The sequence below is a fragment of the Mytilus edulis genome, chromosome 7, assembly GCF_963676685.1.
Source record: "Mytilus edulis chromosome 7, xbMytEdul2.2, whole genome shotgun sequence".
In the NCBI taxonomy this organism is placed as follows: Eukaryota; Metazoa; Mollusca; class Bivalvia; order Mytilida; family Mytilidae; genus Mytilus; species Mytilus edulis.
In genome coordinates this window covers 58,900,477-58,921,505 of record NC_092350.1, presented here as the reverse complement: position 1 = coordinate 58,921,505, position 21,029 = coordinate 58,900,477, and the positions used below count along the sequence as shown (strand labels likewise).

Sequence of the window (21,029 nt, the reverse complement as noted above, 5' to 3'; positions counted from 1 at the left end):
GCATTGCACAAGGTCATGTTTTTCTCCGACTGTTTATGACGTCTTTACACTAAATCCATTGAATGTTGGATGTGTATGGATTGATACTTTAGTCTGAGATGCATGATTTTTTTTATTAGTTGTCAGTGGCTTTGAACTAGCTGTCAGATAACTGTGAGTACTCTCAGATCTGTTCCTTGTGTCTTTTTATTGTCGGGATTTACTACAAGTACCCGGCCACGTCCACTTGTATTTTTGTTTATCTGATGAGTTAAGCCTTTTTCAACTGATTTGTACAGTTCGTTCTTATGTTCAACTTGTATACCACTGTCCCAGGTAAGGGGAGGGTTGGGATCCCATTTACATGTTTAACCCCGCCACATTATTTATGTATGTGCCTGTCCCAAGTCAGGAGCCAGTAATTCGGTGGTTGTCGCTTGTTTATGTGTTACATATTTGTTTTTCGTTAATTTTTTTATATATAAATAAGGCCGTTAGTTTTCTCGTTTGAATTGTTTTACATTGTCATATCGGGACTTTTTATAGCTGACTATGAGGTATGGGCTTTGCTCATTGTTGAAGACCGTACGGTGACCTATAGTTGTTAATGTCTGTGTCATTTTGGTCTCTTGTGGACAGTTGGCTCTTTGACAATCATACCACATCTTCATTTTTATATTGATGGTCTTCAACAAATCTCGTCTACCGGTATCATTGTCGGAAGGACAGTAAGATGAGTTTCTGACGTCAAATTGTTTGATTGCAGCACGTTTAAGTTTGCCTGTTTGCAGTATTCTTAGTATCCCTAATGGGTTGATTCAGTGTTTTATTTCCCGGTCCTGGCAATATAAAGATACAACATTTTTTTTAACTGATTTAAGTGTGGCCAAGGATTGATAGAACTGTTTCACAAAGAAAAAAAAATGAAAAAACCTTTTTTTTAACTGATTTAAGTGTGGCCAAGGATTGATAGAACTGTTTCACAAAGAAAAAAAAATGAAAAAACCTTTTATTGGTTCGAAATTTTGCTCTTTGAAATTAACCCGGTATGTTCAATTACCGCAGGTAAGTCAGATGTGGATTTTTTCGAAAGAGAAAGAAGTATGATAAGCATGCATAGAAGTTGTATGAAGCTCAAACATGATTTGGTAAAAAAAAAATCTACAAAATGAGCGTTTTTAAAATCAGTCAGTATATCAAACGTGTTGTTTTCAATTTTTTACTTCACTGGGTCGATACCTCTGCTGGTGGACTATCAGTCCCCGAGGGTATCTTCAGCTAAGTAATCAGTACTTCGGTACTGACATGATTTAGCAAACTTTTCTAAAATTATCCGTTTATAAATATTGAAATTATTAAGAAAATCAGGTTTCAACTCCCTCAGGCAAAATTGACTTTAGATGAATTTGGCTATTTATTTTAGGTATGTTTTTGTCATATAGCTCTTCAACGGGTTCGGTACTCATACATCTTCGGATTTCAAATTTTTGGCTTTGGGCGTTCCTGATGTAGGTTAATCCAGAAAAGCGCTTCGGACGCATGAAATTATTTAATGTGTTGTTTTCATTTTTTACATCACTGGGTCAATACCTCTGCTGGTGGACTATCAGTCCCGAGGGTATCTTCAGCTCAGTAGTCAGTACTTCGGTACTGACAGGATTTGACAAACTTTTCTAAAATTATCCGTTTATTTTTTGGTGTTTTTTGTCATATTGCTCTTCAAATGATTCGATATTATACATCTTCGGATTTTAAATGTTTGGATTTGAGCGTTCCTGATGAAGTTAAATCCAGAAAAGCGCTTCGGATGCATGAAATTATCAAACGTGTGGTTTTCCATTATTTAAACTTGTCATTTAAAAAGTCACATTGATAAGGAAAATCTAAAACTTCAAATCAGCAAATAGAATTGAAGGTATTATTATTTTTGGACATTCATATTAATTAAATAGCATACCATCATAAAATATATAAGAAGAATATAACCCGTATTATGTCAAACACTGGTTTTGGAATGAATGTGTTTATTTTCGATGTAAAGACCATATGAGTGCATAAACTAACACCAACATATGCCAAATTTAATTACCGTTATTTCCAAAGGCCTTAATGTAACATAATAATTGAAATTAATAGATAAGGAAATCAAACATTGTCTTAAAACTGTGTTATCTTCTTTTTTTAATTGCATACATAAGGAAATCTGTATAATAGGATAGAAATACTGGAATGATTATAAGATTAAAAAGAGGTTGAAACAGAAAGAAATACATGCAAATTAGTTTTTATAAGTCCCATTTCAAAAAATTCTAAATAACTTGATAAAATTTTGAAAAAATGAACACCAAGACGATAAGTAAATTACAAATCTTGAGAAAATGAACAAAAAAAGATTCAATAGAAACAAAACCGAACTTCAGGGAGAATTCAAAACAGCATTTTCAAAATGCAAAACTAAAAGATCAAACATTCAAAACGAAATATTTAAACTTGGTACAGACATTTCCGAATGAAGGACATGGTTAATTAAACCTGTTTTAAAGATATCTAAACCTCTCACTTGTTCAAATGTATGATAGATGCATATAATTCCATCATATTGACAAATCTGTGTGAGCAAACAGACAAACAAGAGGTAAAACAGAAGCCAATTCTGTGCTACAATCCTAATCTCCACCGAAATCAAACCACTATTACAACAAAGGAAAGCTAAACGGAACACAGACACTCTAGAGACAATGCATACAAGCAAAAAGACAGCTTTTATCAGCTTAAAATAAGCTTCAAGTATATGCGACTACTTGAGTTCTAAGTTTTTGAGGTTTTTGTATTATTGGGATGTATAAATACCCTGCAGCGTTAACTGTGTCATTTTGTTATTTCTCTTTTTATCGATCTAATGAAATGCGTCTTTTTCTTGTTTGTGAATATGTTGTACTGTTACACCACTGTCCCAAGTTAAAGGATAGTTGTGTATGAAGATAATTCGTCAAAGGCTGTAACTTTTTATTGTATATAATGTTTGAACCTAAAATACAAAATATGACAATATGACAATAGCACACAAGTCACATGATTGTTTAATATGTTGACATCGCGATTGATAAAAGGTAATTAGACTCACTAAATAGTTCAAACATCCGCGAAACAATAATGGGGATATCACTTACACTTTGACAGCCGTTTCCATATCAGTCATTTGATATTAACTTGTTGGTTTTCCAGGACTAACAAAACAAGTTCAAAAACCATTCCAGAATTAATCGAAAAAGGAGATAGAAACTAGTCTATGTACTGTATGTTTCTTCTCATAATCATACCTCCATTATTTGGAGTACCACTTCCTTCACTTATAATGTACTTCATGACATCATCAATTTAGGATAAATCCGTCATACAATCAGCACCAATATCGGACAATGTTATCATATTAATCCGAAATTAGTTATCAAACAAAGTTAAAATATTTATCGATCCGGGACAGGTTAGATGTCCGTTAATATATATTAAATTATAAATTATATTCAGACATTAAATAGTCTAGATTTATTTGTATAAGTCATTATCAATAAAATTATCAACCCTTTGCCCTGTTCGGAATATTATTTAGTTAAACAAGTAATTTAACTGATTGAAATTAATTATCAAAGGTATCAGGATTATAATTTAGTACGCCAGACACGCTCCGTCTACATAAGACTCATCAGTGACGCTCATATCAAAATATTTATAAAGCCAAACAAGTACAAGGTTGAAGAGTATTGAGGATCCGAAATTCCAAAAAATTGTGCCAAAAACAGCTAAGGTGATCTAAGCCTGAGATAAGAAAATCCTTAGTTTTTCCGAAAAAAATCATTGTTTTGTACACAGGAAATTTATTTATGTCAACACTCAATCGCTTAGGTTTTGACTACTGGGCTGGTGATACTTCGAGGACGAAACGTCCACCAGCCGTGGCATCGACCCAGTGGTGTAAATAGTTATCAAAGGTACCAGCATTATAATTTAGTACGCCAGACGCGCGATTCGTGTACATAAGACTCATCAGTGACGCTCATATCAAAATATTTATAAAGCCAAACAAGTACAAAGTTGAAGAGCATTGAGGATCAAAAATTCCAAAAAAGTTGTGCCAAATACGGCTAAAGTAATTTATGACTGGGATAAGAAAATCCTTATTTTTTCCAAAAAATTAAAAGTTTTGTATGTCAACACTTAATCGCTTAGGTGTTGACTACTGGGCTGGTGATACCCTCGGGGACGAAACGTCCACCACCAGTGGTATCGGCCCAGTGGTATAAATAGTTGTAAAAGGTACCAGGATTATAATTTAGAACGATATAATGCACAAGATTCACAAATTAATCAATATTTACCTGTACTCTTATAATGAAAATGTCGAATCGTCTTTTTTGTTGAAAATTTTATCAGTTCAAACAACAGTTGTATCACGATTTTGCATTGTATTCCTTTTGATTTTTTTGTATTGAGAACTTTCCGCTTGAATAGAATACAGATTTTTTAGAAATTGAATCGGACATATTGATCATAAATACGTTTTTGTTTAAAGCTACTTTAAATGATTTGTTTTTATTCTCTGCTTTATAGTATTTGTCATTGAATATAGATATCCAACTCGGACCTCTTTGATGCCCATATTTATCCGTTAAAACTAAAAAAAATATGGAAGTTTGCGTTAAATACATTGTTGTAACACGTAACACAAAATCGTTTATAAAAATTAACACATTGTTAGGATTCGTGAATTTGTGCAATCAGTAAAAAAAAGTACGTGTAAGTAAAGTGTGCGTTACATAAAAGTATTGGAATATTGTAACCGACATGCAGGGCGTAACAACATGATCAATACAATACAATAAAATACAAGAATATCTTAACATATCTTCATAACATCAAACCGGAAAACACAAAAAAATGAAACAATATTAAAAATCGGGCCTGTTATTAGGATATTCAAAAGTAGGCAACTGTCAGGATTCGTCTTCGCCTATTTTATATCCTTAGAAATCTACTTTTTTTTATAAAAAAGAATACCATCGTAGGGTTACGAGCTACCAATTTGTCTCCTTTATAACATACAATTTATCCATATGGCATTAAAGTGATCCTTACATGACAATAGTATTAACTGGCTATAATATATCGTTTAATGTACCTGTCGGTCTGTTGTCAACTGAAAGTTTTGTCTGATTTGTTCTAAGAGGTAAGTTATTATCCGTTGCAAAAAAGTATTATAATTAAAGTAATTTTCTAAACAATTCACGAGCTATATACCTGCTGTAAGATTGACCTCTTCGCCATTAATCTGTAATGTATTCAGAAACCTATTTTATCTCCTAAAATAAATTAAACTGTATGTTTTTAAAAGAAAACATAATGTAAAATGGAAGCTATCAGATACAGATAAAAATGTACAAGAAAATACTAAATATTCAAAATAATAAACAATATAAGACATAAGACACTGCTTAATATCTAGTCTAAAATATAGTCATTTTTTTAAAAGCATCATCATACAAAATCGCTCTCCTCATTGATAACATAATTAGTACATGTATGGTTCTGTCAAATTTATTGATGCTGAAATTCACAAATATATGACAGCAGCCTATTACACCAATGATCACCCCAACGAAAATCAAAACTTTTCCAAATCATCATGCATGGCTGTGTCAAAAGTCAATCTGGTTGTGGGTATGTCTCCATGTTCCAGTCAGTAATTGGCATAGCTTGGTTTGGTTTACTTAGCCATTCCACATCACTATCATTGTTAAAATTATAACCTCCGATCCAGTATGCATTGACTAAATAGAAAGAATGTCTGCATTATCTGTCTTAAGTCTATAAGAAAATTCTGTCTCAAAAAACATTTACTTATGATCTACCTTTAATGTCATTTGTTATGTTTTTAAAAGAAAACATAACGTAAAATAGAAGCTATCAGATACAGATAAAAATTTACAAGAAAATACTAAATATTCAAAATAATAAACAATATAAGACATAAGACACTGCTTAATATCTTGTCTCAAATATAGTCATTGTTATGTTTGTTTTCTCGTCATAAGACAAAACTTATATTGAACTTTGTTAGCAGTTTTATATCTCATACTGACCAATTACTGTGGATTCATTAATATTCGTTTGATACCAATTTTCGTGAACTTCGTGGGTACAGGGGTACCATGAATTTAGGTATTCAACAAACAACAAATTTTCCAACGCAATTAATGCAGAGATTGCCAAAACCACGAAATTAAATATCCACGAATAGGCAAGTCTTTCTTAATCCATGAAAATTGGTACCTACGAATTTAATGAATCCACAGTATTCGTGTAAATATTAATTAAATAACACGTAAAGTAAAAATTCACAAAAAAGGACAATATATCCCCTTATTTAATCAGAATGCCAACACAATAAATATGGTCCAATTAATGTACATTACAGAAAAGCATCTTGCAGTCTTGATTTTTGCCCCTTTATTTCCTATAACATGTATAGTTTGTCATAACAGCTATAATGTTCATTAACATCTATATGTCAGAAAACAGAACCACTGTTAACGGGTTGTTTCATATTTGATAAATCTTGTTCTTGTCTTTTGAAGGAAGGTATGACGGTTTGCTTCTTGTTATTAGTAGACTGAACTGCTCATCGCTTGAATTAAAAAGTCAATTTTGAAGTGATTGTCATCTTTTTCTAGAATCGGTTGGATTTAAACCCTTTTCAAACATATCAAACTGTCAATGTAATGACCGTTTAGTGGCTGTCTCGTTAAGGTTTACCTCACACCAAGTAAATATTTACCTTAGAATGAGGTACTTGAAGTTATAATTTGCTTTTTACTCAATGATTATTTCCTTTTTATGTGCTTTAGTGTATAAACTACCTATATTTTTGAGACAGAATACAATATTTTCTTCATCTTTTATATGTTATACAAGATAATATGCCAAACGCTGTTTTCAAAAATTGTGCATTGTCTAGCCAATTAATAGTTAGTTACGTTATAATGAAAATGCGTCTTATGATTTATACTTTCTGCTGACCTTTATGTTTTATTATGTTGTTACACTGCTTTTTTTACGTATATTTCATACGATTTGTGTTTTCTTCCTTATACTTAAAAATCATATATACCTCCAGAACCTATGGTCATCACGGCATTCTTAATAAACTCATTCTCTTCTTGTGTTTCTAGTTCAACCAGTTTTCCACCAAGACTTTGACAACTTTCCTAAATGAAAAATAAAGATATCTGCAAAATATCTATTACCATGTTACATTCCTTAAAATCTTTTTACAAAACTGTATCAATTTTCCTTAAAATTGAAAGATTTCTTTTTTCCAACGTCTTGAACATTTTATCATTGATTTTCTATTTTACAATTACAATTGATTTGTTTGCATTCCTCGTGATATCATGGCCAAATTACACCCCTAAAGCTTTGATTGGTTTATCTCCCCAATTAATACCGGATATTTTGTCTATACATGTCTTCAATTTCCCAATCCATAAACATTCTGTTTTAAGGATCAATAAACCTGACAACGAACCACAATTTCTATGACATTCATTGCTGATACTACATCGTGTTTATCTCTACAAAATAAGGGGTTGTGTCATCTGCTAATTGCGAAATCTTGATACTGTGACTTTTACCATCTATTTTAACAGTGATTCCGTTTACTTCATTGTTATATCTCAATTTTAGACCCATAATTTCAACCACCAACACAAACAATAAAACTGATAAAGAACAGCCTAGCCAAATTCCCCACGAGCTTTTGAAAGTTTTTGATACCCTCCCATTAATCTTGATACATGTTTGAACGTCTGTATACATAGTTGTAACCCATTTAGTAAATGATTCATGATTCATAACAAAAATGTTTCAAAGTTCCAAGCAAAAATCCCATTCTAACGATTCAAATGCTTTCATGAAATCTATAAAAATAAAAACAATTGCCCCTTTAATTTTGTATGTTTCTGCGTAGTCTATAACATTTTAGATTTGTCTCAGATTAAACCCAATAAATGTATTTTTAACATCATCAGTTTGGTCCTCACTTATAATGTTCGAATGTACTGTTTTTAAACGTTTAGTAAGAACATATGACAAAATTGTAAAATCTATATTTAGAAGAGATATTGGACGATAGTTTTCTAAAAGTACAGGGTCACCCTTTTTAAATATCAAAGTTAGCGTACTAGTGCGTTGTAAATATGAAAGACAGTTTATATCTAAAACATTTTAACTTACGTTCGCCCTCGCCCATTCTTCAGGCTCTTCAATAATACAATACGTGGAATTGCAAAAACTAATGGATCTTGGATTGGTCATCGAAACTTAAAACAAGAGTATGAGGATTGGTCGTTAAGTGAATTATATCAATTTATTATTAATTTACATTTAATTTGACATATAAGAATGAAAACTGTTGTTGAATTTATTCCCTATTTTTTAATATTAATAAATACTTTATTAATGTTAAATATTTATTTTTATTTTTATTAATACATCGAATTCTTAATATTGATAATTATTTTTTCAAAATTAATCAATCGAATTCTTAATATTAAAAAAATTATATAAATCATTGTTTAATATTAATAAATAGGTTTCATTTCTAATATTAAAAAATCATGTTCTAATATTAAAAATTCGATTTATTAATATTAGAAAATAATATTTAATATTTAAAAATAGATCCTATTTGTTTATATTAAAAAAATAATCATATATTTCTTTGTCTCCATTTGAATACTAGTAGTTTTTGCGTTTACGTAGAAAACGAAAAACACTTCAATTAATCTAAAACTAAACTGTAAATGAATTCAATTGTTTGATCAGAAGTAAAACACAAAGACAACATCATTATCACATGGATTTATTTTTTAGACAAGAATTGCATTTTTTTTATCTTGTGTTGCTGCTCATTTTGTCTGTTATCAAACATCAAAAGGGTTAACTTAAACCATTGATCTGATTCCTTGCAACTAGCCCATAGAATATAAATGGTACTACAATCAAAATGTCCTAAAAGATATCGGTATTTTTTATTATACATAACTACACGTTGTAAGAAAGATTCAACAAATACCATTGACTTGTTTGGTTTAACACTGTTTAAGTCAAAATGATGTTTATACTTGACAATCTCTGAAAGCATCTTCCTCTCATACAAAAACATTCTAAAAAAAATACTGAAAAACATAACTAGCAACAATCTTGAATTACATGAAAAATTGTACCTAATTTTTAGATAGATAAAACAAGATGGGAAGCTCAAAAAACCTGAAGCAAAAAAACCTTTAGAATTGATCACCAACGGAACAAATATTAAACAAATGTCATTTTCCTTGCTATATCATGAATTTCCAGTCAGTAAGTGTTTAATTATATAGACAATAAAAGGCGGAGATAAATCAACTCTCGTAATATAAAAAGCAGAAACTTAGCCATCTTGTTTGACGTTTACTACATAATTATGCTGACGTCAAACCCAGATAAAATAGGTAAAACGCGACGTCGTTACTACCATGGTATTTTCAAAGTCCTCCAACCCCGAAGCTGCTTTCAAAATTTCACGAAATATAATGACTTTTGCGGTCAAATAGTTTCATCGAGGTCCAATAGTTCAACACTTAAAATTTGAAAAATAGTGAAAATATTGTGTACTTAATTCATATAGAAAATTATACCTAAGGTATAATAGTATACACCTATTGACTGGGTGTGAGGGTAATAGAAAATTTGTTGTCCCTGATATACCAACTATTGCTCGAGGCAAAGCCGAGAGCAATAGTTGGTGTGCGAAGGGACACCAAACTTGCTATTTCCCGCATAACCAGGCATTAGGTGTTTTATTATACTGAACAACACAGTCATTAAGTGTTTTTATATACCAAATTAACTTATTTTCTAAAAGTGGACATAGGGTCTGTATCATCTCAAGAAAAGACAAAAAATGTCATATAACTTGACATGCGCAAGATGAACTATACGTTTTTCGTATAGTTCTTTTTGTATTTGAAATATTTCATTAAATGCAATCAAGACTAGAAATACTTGTGTTAAATTTTCCGTGCATATAATAAACTTAAGCTAAAGCACACCAAACGCAAATTCACTTTTAGAATACGACGACCGAACCCATATTGTGAATAAGGTACTATATTTTAGATCTTTAAAAAATGCGCGCGAAGATTTTCTCCCTTTTATAATTGTTTCTTTTGTGAAATTACAATCGACACAAACAGATTATACCGTTACAATATTAGAGTTTGACGTTGCCAAGCATAATAGTCAATGACATCATTATTGTCCAATGAAAAGTAAACATGAAAAAGTATGGGAAAGATGATTATGAAAATATTAACTGGGGTAATAGTCTTTGAAACTGTTGACTGGCATATAGCCTGTGGAATGAAATAGCACAACTATTTCATTGGTTTTTTTTATATATATAAAAAACATACTGATGTATAATAATTTGTTATATTGACGGAATTGAAAATAGACATAATTGGTCAGTGACAAAAATGTTGGGCAAACATTCAAAACTATGCAAACGTACATCAGACATACATCACAACTGACTAAATAAATCGAACAAGAACACTAACAAATCTGACTAAGGTGCCAATAACAAAATGATATGGAGACAAAATGTGTTTGTAGTGGATACTTAAAAAGCATAATGTTTATTTAGACGATTACCACAGTGTGTATGCAGATTGAAAAGTTATAAACATCATTCAAATGTGTATGATTTACCTATCTATAGTACATGCATCACTCATAATTTGGTGGGTTTTTTTTCTAAAATGTCTTTCAGTAATTTAAAAAAAAAATTAATTATTGGACGTTTTCAAGACTGTGCGTATCAATTTATCGGTTTTTATTTTTTTTATGACTGCAGAGCTGTTTTCGTTTATTTGTTTGGTAGAATTAAAGGTAGTATTAAATCTAACCTACATATACATACAATTGTTACAAGATAATATTTCCCTCAAAATCAATTTCATGTTGGGTACTCAATACAAATGATTTGTTCTGTTTTTAAGCTAGCATTTTACATTTTATAGAACTTTTAACATTACTTAACTATCATATGGTTTCCACAATATGTATTACACTTCATTTTTTTACAATATTTGACGGATTCCGAACCTTTATTTTAATCTAGTCAAATGTTGATATCTATAGTTTTTTTCTTTCTTTGTCAATTGAACAGAATTTTTAAACCAAAGTATTTTAATTGTATTTTCACAAAATCAGCTCTACAACTAATTTATATTCGTTGGGTTCATTTTAGTTTCTTAGTTCTTTACTTATGTCAGTTAAACATCCTTTGGTTTTGGTTTTCAAGCTACGGTTGGGATAATTATTAAAGAAAAGCACTTCGGATGCATGAATTTAAAAAGAGTTTTTTTATTGATTTTTCGTCACATATTGAGAATAGTTGACCTGTTTGAATGTTTGCATTTTTTTACCCTTGTCGAAGATGTAATTTTTCCTTACATAACAATTATAAATATTCATTGGTCAAATTCAAATTTCTTGACGTAAGCTTATCATGATGAGATTCAAATCTTTTTATGTTGGCGGGATTTTTTTGTGTCACTTCAGTGTTTTTGTTATTCCCATGCTTTCCTCTTATAGTTGACCTGTTAATCTCATTTCTAGTTTGAAACCGGATGTGTTTTCTCTTAATCGATTGATGGCGTTTGAACAGGGTATACAACTTTTGCTTTTATTTACCAATTCTACATTATTTCTATTATATATATGTAGGACTCAAATATATGGTGGTTCCAAATCTATGGCAGATTTATATAGCAAATGTGACTTCATGCCATCCCAAATCTATGGCAGATTTTGTACAACCTTAATCTATGGCAAATTTTATAATTTTCAAATGTCTGATGGATTTTTGTTGTTTCCAAATCTATGACAAATGTTGTGCAAATGGAAAACAATGCAGTCAGTACAGATACGACCAATGACTTGTCTTAAACAAGTGGACTTCTCCATTCTCCATTTGAAGTAGATAAGACAGTTAGATTTCCCGTTTGAATTGTTTAAAGCTAGTAATTTTTGGGGCCCTTTAAAGCTTTATTTTATATGTACGACAACGGGGTCATGTCTATAATCATTTGTGAAATAACATTTCATAATGGTCAACCAAAACATTTTGAAAATGCATTCCATAATGGTCAACCAAATCGTGATGTTACCAAAATATTTGGTAAATGATGAATTCATATACCTCAATTCAGACTTCATGATTCAAATAATGTGCCCCGTAAAAATTCAAAAAAATGTAATCATGGTACCTATTTACCCCATTTATTAAACCAACTAGTAAGTCCCTTAACAAACAAGAAGGCAGGTTTCTTTTATAAGAAAAATAATAAAAATAAAAATATGAACAGTTTGAATTTTCATATGATATTTATTTCACCGTTAATACAGCATTTTAATGTTGTGTTTCTGTTGTGTCGTAGTTCTCTTAAATTTGATGCGTTTCCCTCAGTTTTAGTTTGTAACCCGGATTTGTTTTTTCTCTATCGATTTATGAATTTCGAACAGCGGTATACTACTGTTGCCTTTATAGATTTGAGTCCTACATATATATATTTGCATAAGGTGTTTTTTGTTTAGTTACTTACACAATAGTTTAAAACCTTACTGTCAATGCAAAAACAGATATTATAGAATAGATATGCACATATTCCCATGTTTGTATATTATATACCTATATGCACATACATGTTTTATGTGGTATACATATATACACATATTTCTAATATTTTGGGTATAATTAAAAAATAAGATTTTTCTCCCTTAAAGTAAAAATATAGATTATACACAGCACCACTCACCAAGAGTGTTACGATATGTATTCATTCGAGAAAGATGGATTTTAATATTTTAGGCACGAGTCTTCCGAGCCATTTGAATAAGAAAAAAATAACAGTTGATAGTGAAGAATATCGTCATCTATGAGTTAAAGTGGTCGAATCTGTTTTTCGGCTGCTTTTTATTCTTCCTTATCTAAAGATTTCCCAAAATTTGTGTTCTTTGTATGTGACTTCAAACAGCATGGTCACCTTTTTTCATCAATTCAGAATTCTAATGAAATCAAGAAAATTTGACTTAAAAATTAGTTTCGACCAGCCATTTGCTTAAAAGGAAATTTCACTAACGCGGGGATTGTTTTGTTCAAGCCGATCAATTCATGTGAAAATGGCACAAAAATTAAAGAAGTGTATATTCATAATTTTAAAAGAAAGAAAAAAAGGAAGAAAACAAACAAGCTGGTTTCGGACATTTTCATATATTGAGATAAGAATACTCACAATTTGTATATAGATAAACTTTATACAATCCATTTCCCTTTTCATCGCGAATGTGACCTACCGAATTAAACTATATACCAGGTGTGTAATAACATGTGTAGCACGACGGGTAACACATATGGAGCGAGATCTGCTTACTCTTCGGTTTTTATGGCAAGGATACATTGAAATTGTTCGATTTCATTGCACACACCATACGTGTCTAAAATAAATGCCAATTGGTACAATTGACGCCAAATATTTTGAAAGTTATTTACGTAAAATCTTTTTGGAATAAAATCTTAACCAGAACAGTTCTAAGTATTAGGTTATCTTTATTTCAAGTATAGCGAGTATAAGTAATTTACGAATCAATAAAGATATAGTGTTTCTTTTTTCATAAAGATTAAGAGCCAACCCCCACCCCACCCCCCGATGTTATTTTTTCTCAATTATATGATCATTGTAAATGTAAATATTAGCAAAATCCATTGGAAATCAACATGTTTTAACTACATATTTTGTAGACGTAGTGCACATATGATATGTTTTTGATTATCGAAACAAAGGACATTTTTGATCAGTATGAATGATGTTGTGCTTCAAACTCAACATGTATAGGATAACTTCCAGTAGAAATATGTTCTTTTGTCAGAAATGTTTTTCTTAAACAAGTTTTGAATAATTCCTCATCTTTACAAAAATCTGTCTCTACCACAGTTTCGAGCAGTCTTTGTGCATCTAATGTCACATTATAGATAAAACACAAAAATGTTAGTAAATACACGAATGACTCAACGAAACAGTGATTGTTTTGGTAAAAGATGAAGGTCATTTTGAAAATTCAATGGAAACTTGTACCTTCTCGCCACAACATTTAAAACTACAAAGTCTTTCAAAATATTTTTTTGCAAGAACTTCGTTCAAGCCCGTGCTAGACCGTCTTAAACTGACAGAGGAGTGAGAGTTTTTTGTTGAAGGCCTCGCCTTGACTTTGAGATGACGAACAACAATAAAAGTTTTTTGTGTGGGTTGTTTTGCTGTGTATGTACTGATTTTGTGTTATGGACAGATACACTATTTTCGTAGTTATTCTATTACACACAATCACGCTATTTGAAAGGATGAAACCAACATCAAATTATAAAGGTTATCAAGAGTGTCCGGAATGCCGTGGAAACTATTTCTGTTATTTTTAATCACCTGCTGTTCCTGCGTAACTAGTAAGACTGAGTGTATAGTTAGTGCTTTCATCACCGACATACATTGCTGTATTCCCTGAAAAATCTTCAACCTCAAATCGGATTTGGTATGATCTTTGTCGAAGTATCACATGTAGATAATCATTTCCTGAAGATATAGATAAGTATGTACCGTATTTTGAATGGTGTTTTGTGTTGTTAATGCTGAATAACCATGGGGCATGATAACATCATTATTGGTCTGAAAAGTAGTTTTTGAAAATAGATAATTATTACACAATTTAAGAGCCAAAATACATAATGGCTCTTAAACATGATAAAGGTAAAACAAAATCATTCGTTGAATCTGTTCAACAGAGGCTGTCAAAGAGAAAAGTCTACAATAAACATATAACATGCTTAAATATAGCGAGCAATTTATAATAAACCTTTATTATCGGTTGTCAGGTTTAATCCACTATTTTCTACATAAGAAAATATCTGTACAAAGTCAGGAATATGGCAGTTGGTATTCATTCGTTTGATGCGTTTTGCATTTGCCATTTGATGCGGGACTTTCTTTTTTGAATTTTCCTCCTGAGTTCAGTATTTTTGTTATCTTACTTTTTGTAATGTTGGTCTGGACCTATCTTGATAAAACTTATCACAGAAACACTTGATGTGCTCACTAAAATGGTTGATTTTGTTTCTACCTCTTTTCCCCCAGAGTAATCAATTATAGTTATAATTTTTAATATTGACTTTTTTTTATTATAAAACTTGGAAGGGGTTTTAGCATTGCTGCCTTTCGTGCAAAATATCCGATTAGAAAGCGCCTAACCATTTCAGAAGGGATAATAATGTCTTCTTAGTTTAAATTCTTGATCACTTGACAGGCTATTACATTACTTGACTACCAATCCAATGTTCTCCTGCTATTTCACCAAATCCAGCTTTGTAATCATTCCAAAACCTATCAAAGTCCACAGTGTTGTCATATCGTCTTTGGATTGTCTAAAAAATTAGTTACTATAAATTCATTTATTTTCGTGGATACCAAATTTTGTTGACTTAGGGAAATTTGTATTTTTCGTGGATATTGGATTTCGGGGTTTTGTCAGATTTAAATACAAGCAAAACGAAAATTTGTACTTCGCTAATCAATTGAATTAGTGGTTAATTTTCATAAACAAAATCCACGAAATTTGGAATCCAAAGTATGGTAAACTTTTACAAAACCATTACTTTATGAAAGAAAACTTCGGACGCCATCACGAGTTGGTTGACCGTTATGGAATTTCCGCTTCCCAGATGATATCAGATATGTTCTTTATGTCTTAACTACAATCCCGTTCCCTTTTCACGAATGTGACCTACCGAATTAGACTATTCACCCCTATTTGTGACATTTTTAAGTATTGTTTTTGTTGTTTTGTTCACACATCGTTGACAATATAATGGAATTTGATGCGACTGTCATAGAAGTGTGAGCTTTAGCTAGTTTTAAAACCAGGTTCAATCCACAAATTTTGTACCAAGTCAGGAATATGACGGTTGTTATCCATTCGTTTGATGTGTTTGAATTTTTGATTTTGCCATTTGATTAGGGACTTTCCTTTTTGAATTTTCCTTGGAGTTCAGTATTTTTGTGATTTTACTTTCTATATAATACAAGCAAAAGTAAATAAAACCAGTTTGAAATAACAATATTTTAATTCCGTTTGTAGTTTTCACAGATTACAGATATTGTAGATCCGTTTACAGGTGTTATGTCATACACTCCACTAGATGTTCCGGGCGGTAGCTCGCTGCAGTCTTTTGGTTGCGGAGTGATATGTGTTTGATTATTAGAATTTAAACAATTATCGATAAACTCGTAATTTATATTTCCTTAAGCCAAAAGAGGGACGAAAGATACCAAAAGGGACAGTCAAACTCATAAATCTTAAACAAACTGCCAACGCCATGGCTAAAAATGAAAAAGACAAACAAACAACAGCACACACGACACAAAATAGAAAACAAAAGAATAAACAACACGAACCCCACTAAAAAACTAGGGGTGATCTCATGTGCTCCGGAAGGGTAAGCAGATCCCGCTCCACATGTGACACCCGTCGTGTTGCTTATGTGATAACAAATCCAGTAAATAGTCTAACTCGGTAGGTCACATTCATGAAAGGGAGGGGGATTGTAGTTACGACGTAAGGAACATATCCGATATCATTTGTGAAACGGTTATTCGATAACCGTCAACCAACTCGTGATGGCGTCCGTAAAATTTACGAAGGGATGATTTCAACTTCACCATTTGGAACTCTTGCCTTAATAGCTTGTAAGCAGCAACCCTCTATCAAGAAAATCATGATGGGAAATGCAAGCACGGGAATATCGTATCAATTGGGAAATATATACCCCGTATGCAGGTGCTGCTGGAATGTTGCTACTAGAAATGGAAAGTTCACAATTGGAAAGCTGAAATCATCTCTTTTGTCGTAAAGTTTTGTTTTCAACCGACCCTCATTGTCAATTTTTAGATGTAAGTCAAGATATGAGGCCGACTTAACTGTATCTGTAGTATCCTTTATCTCTAGCTCGATTGGATAGATGCGTTCCACATAGTCATCAAATTTTGAATTATTTAGTGAAAGAACATCATCTATATAGCGAAAAGTAGAGTAAAAGGATATTGCTAACTTCTTATCTTTCTTCCTAAGAAGTTCCTGCATGAAGTCAGCCTCATAATAATAAAGAAACAAGTCGGCAAGTAGAGGGGCACAGTTTGTTCCCATTGGAATGCCGACAGTCTGTTGAAAAACACGTCCTCCGAACGTAACAAGTATGTTGTCAATCACGAAATCAAGCATCTTAATAATATCAGTTTCAGAGAATTTTTTGTTCGAATCAGAGTGATCCTTTACGAAGTAGGATTTATCCCTCCCTAAGACAAGATACATGTATCTACGTTGGCCATTCTTTTTTACGAAGCAAAGCAATACCAACTCTTTCAATTTGTCTTTTAGTTTGGAATGTGGAATACTAGTGTACAGAGTTGAAAAGTCAAATGTTTTAATGCTGTTACAAGATGAAAGAGAGTTGGGGCTTTATCTGCGGGGACAACAACATATTTGTCATGGAGGTAGGATAGGTGTTTTGCAACATTTGGGTCTTTAATGATTGACGTAGCATTGGCATTGATAGACCAACCTATATCTACATCAATAATGTTTTCAAAGCTCCATTAAATACATTTTTTGAAGTATTAAAAGTCAGATAACAGAATATTTGTAAACAACAATATAACAGTACTTAACCTTGACAAAAACAATGATGTAATGCCATGACAAGCATGTAATAAATTAAAAAAGTTGCTTTTAATGACTTTCATGCGTCTTAAGATCTTTTTTCTGAATTTTACATTATTTCCGAGTTCAAAATATATTCTTTTTAATGTTTTGTGGATTTACATTTTGCAATTTGATATCATTAAATCTCCATACCTTTTGCAATATCATGCCTGGTCAAAAACCGTCGAATCCAAATATGAAGTTCGGAAAAATAAACTTATAAAAACGTAAAATAATACAGCGGTATATTACTGTTGCCTTTATTCATTAAATAATTGCTTAAATGAGTTAATAAGATGATGAAAAAATAAACAAAGCAAAACAGTATACAATTAAAAGAAAGATGGAAAAATAAAGAAAAAAGGCACTAGGATAATAATCCTGGTAATCAATTGATTTTAATAAAAAGAAACATCGTTCAGAAGGAATAAATCCAAAAAGATAACAAATGAACACTTTAATAACTGAACTAAAAAAATTGCTTGAAAAAGATACCTAGTATATGAGTTTTCATTAATATCTGTGATTCTTGAACCTGTTCCGATTTAGGGCTGCATTCCATAAATAAAGTACATTTTTCAATGTACATATCATAGTTACTTGAACAGCATGTATGTCTATTTGAGCAAATCACGGAACATTCTATTTCTGAGTTTACTTTTATTTTCTCAATTGGTGTTTCGTTTTGAAATTATTCGTGCATTCCTTTCCAAATCGAAAAACTGCGATATGAAATTAAAACATGTAACAAATTGCGAGAAGATCAATAAATTCTCTATGATTTTCTTTACGTAAATCTAAGGACATTAAGTCACACAAGTTTCCGTTCGCGCGCGATCGATCAACTTCAATCTCAAGAATTGACAAAGATATCACAAAATGTGCGTGTGTTTCTTTGGTAGGAGTGATCTGTTATAACACAAAATGCAATTGCAATTTCAAATACCATTGATATCAATATAATTTATTTTTACAGGATATAAATGGTATCCAAAGAAACGATCAGCTCCACTAGTCATCTGAATCATAATCCAGGACAAGACAGTCGGATATGCAATCTTACCACTCATTAGTCAAAAGACATTTTCCATCAATACGTTTTGATAAAAAAAAATTAAGTCATATTTTACTGATTGATTTAATTTGTTGGTGGTGATCGTTTACGCCTGATCAGCATAAAAAGTCTATATCTCAGCGAGAGTCATTTTAAATGTTATAACAATCTTATTTGAAAAAGTTTGTCCACGAAATCTATATAACATGTTGAAGTGTTTCTTTGACATAAATAGTGAAAAGTAAAATCACAAAAATACTGAACTCAGAGAAAATCAAATCCGAAAGTACCTAATCACATGGTTAAATCAAATGACAAAACACATCAAAAACGAATGGACAACAACTGTCATATTCCTGACTTGGTACAGGCATTTTCAAATGTAGAATATCGTGGATTAAACCATGTTTTATATCGCTGAACTTCTCAATTTGTACGACAGTCTCATCAAATTCAGTTTATTTATAATGATGCATGAACTAAACAATCATAATATGGGTACAGCAGCCATCATCGTGTTACAATTTTAAAAGACACAATTTAACAAAACACAAAAGCATCTATCAACTGATCAAATCGAAAACACATTCATTGCTTGGCCTGTCTGACGTCAGAAAATTTACATGTAATATATTTTTGTCGTGCAGTGTTTATACAAACAATTATAACTTTTGAAAATTGAAAATACATGGTATGTAAAAGGAGACACATTATCAATTTTACCACTTTTCAACTGAATGGAAACATTTGATTGTGTAAAGGTCGAACCAGTTGATTGACAGTAATTGACTATCCGTTTCATAGATGATATCGGACATTTTCCTTATCTCGTGACCACAATCCGTTCATTTCTTACGTATGTGACATGCAGAATAAGACTATTCATCAGGTTTGAAAAAATACGCGAGCAACACGACGGGTGTCACATGTGGAGCAGGAATTGATTTTCTTTTTGGAGCACCAGAGATCGCCCCACGTTTTGGATGGTTTGATGCGTAGTCAGTAGTTTTCTATGTTATTTCGTGTGTACTATTATTTGTCTGTTTGTCTTTTTATGTCAAAGCGTTGTAAGTTTATTTTTTTATCTATGAGTTTGAATGTCTCTCTTGTATCTTTCCTCCTGTTTTATAGACATTTATTCGTCTTTAACACAACCAAACAATTAAACAAAAAGACATGAATGATCTATTGACAAACCAGTGGGTACTGTTTATGTTCCTCCGTCAGATTAACCATTTTATTATATACTGTATTGATAAATTAAAGTGCATATGTTCCAGTAATTTAAAGTATTTTAAAGGAGGCAATTTTGAGGGGGCCCGATAAGTCAATGTTAGTTGCATTGATATTACATTTTTCTATCCGAATCATTTTGCATAGAATTTTGCTCAATGACGAGTAATCATTAGCCACGCGTTATTGTCAATTTTGTCAATGTATTTTAATGTTCTTTTACACACCTTTATAATTACATCATGCATTCCTAGATCATCAAACCGACTTTGCACTAGGACGGACAACTCTTCGCCAACTTTTATCCAGAAACTGACAAAAGAATCCTGCCCGATGACTACCTTGCCCTTTTCACTGAAAACTTTATTATGCATTTACAGTTTTATATAAATTACCGCTGAACCATATGCCACTTATTTGTTCTTTTACTCTCACGAATGCGATTTTTTTATATATTAACAACTTTTGGAACCTGTCCTAGTGCAATTCAATAGTTTAGTTTTTATCATAAAGATAATCGTTAATAAAACAATAAAACAGAACACAAAAGAGAACTAAAAACTGAGCTACACGAACCAAACCAAAAAAAAAGGAATGGGGTGATCCTTTGTGCTTCAAAAATGTAAGCCGATCATTGTATCCATGTTGTTAGAACAAATTCGGTAATAAATTAGAACTTGTGAATACAGTTTACGAAGCAAAACATGGAAAAATAAAAGCTTAGCAACAAGAACTCCATCAAAAACCTGCAGGTGATCATATGTGTTCCGGAAACGTAAGAAGATCCTGTTTCACAGTTGGCACCTGTGGTGTCATGCTGATACAGAGCGAATGATCAGTCTAATTTAGTCGTATGTAAAAG

General features: G+C 31.6%; 1 protein-coding gene across 1 annotated transcript; it reads right to left on the bottom strand.

The window, feature by feature from the left end:
- Positions 1-5,679: 5,679 nt before the first annotated feature.
- On the bottom strand, positions 5,680-20,170 carry LOC139483265 (angiopoietin-2-like). The gene is made up of 4 exons (XM_071267294.1): positions 20,132-20,170; positions 15,443-15,547; positions 7,145-7,241; positions 5,680-5,804 (listed from the first exon to the last, which is right to left on the bottom strand). The coding sequence occupies exons 1-4, from the start codon at positions 20,168-20,170 to the stop codon at positions 5,680-5,682; spliced, it is 366 nt and encodes a 121-aa protein (XP_071123395.1).
- Positions 20,171-21,029: the final 859 nt, after the last annotated feature.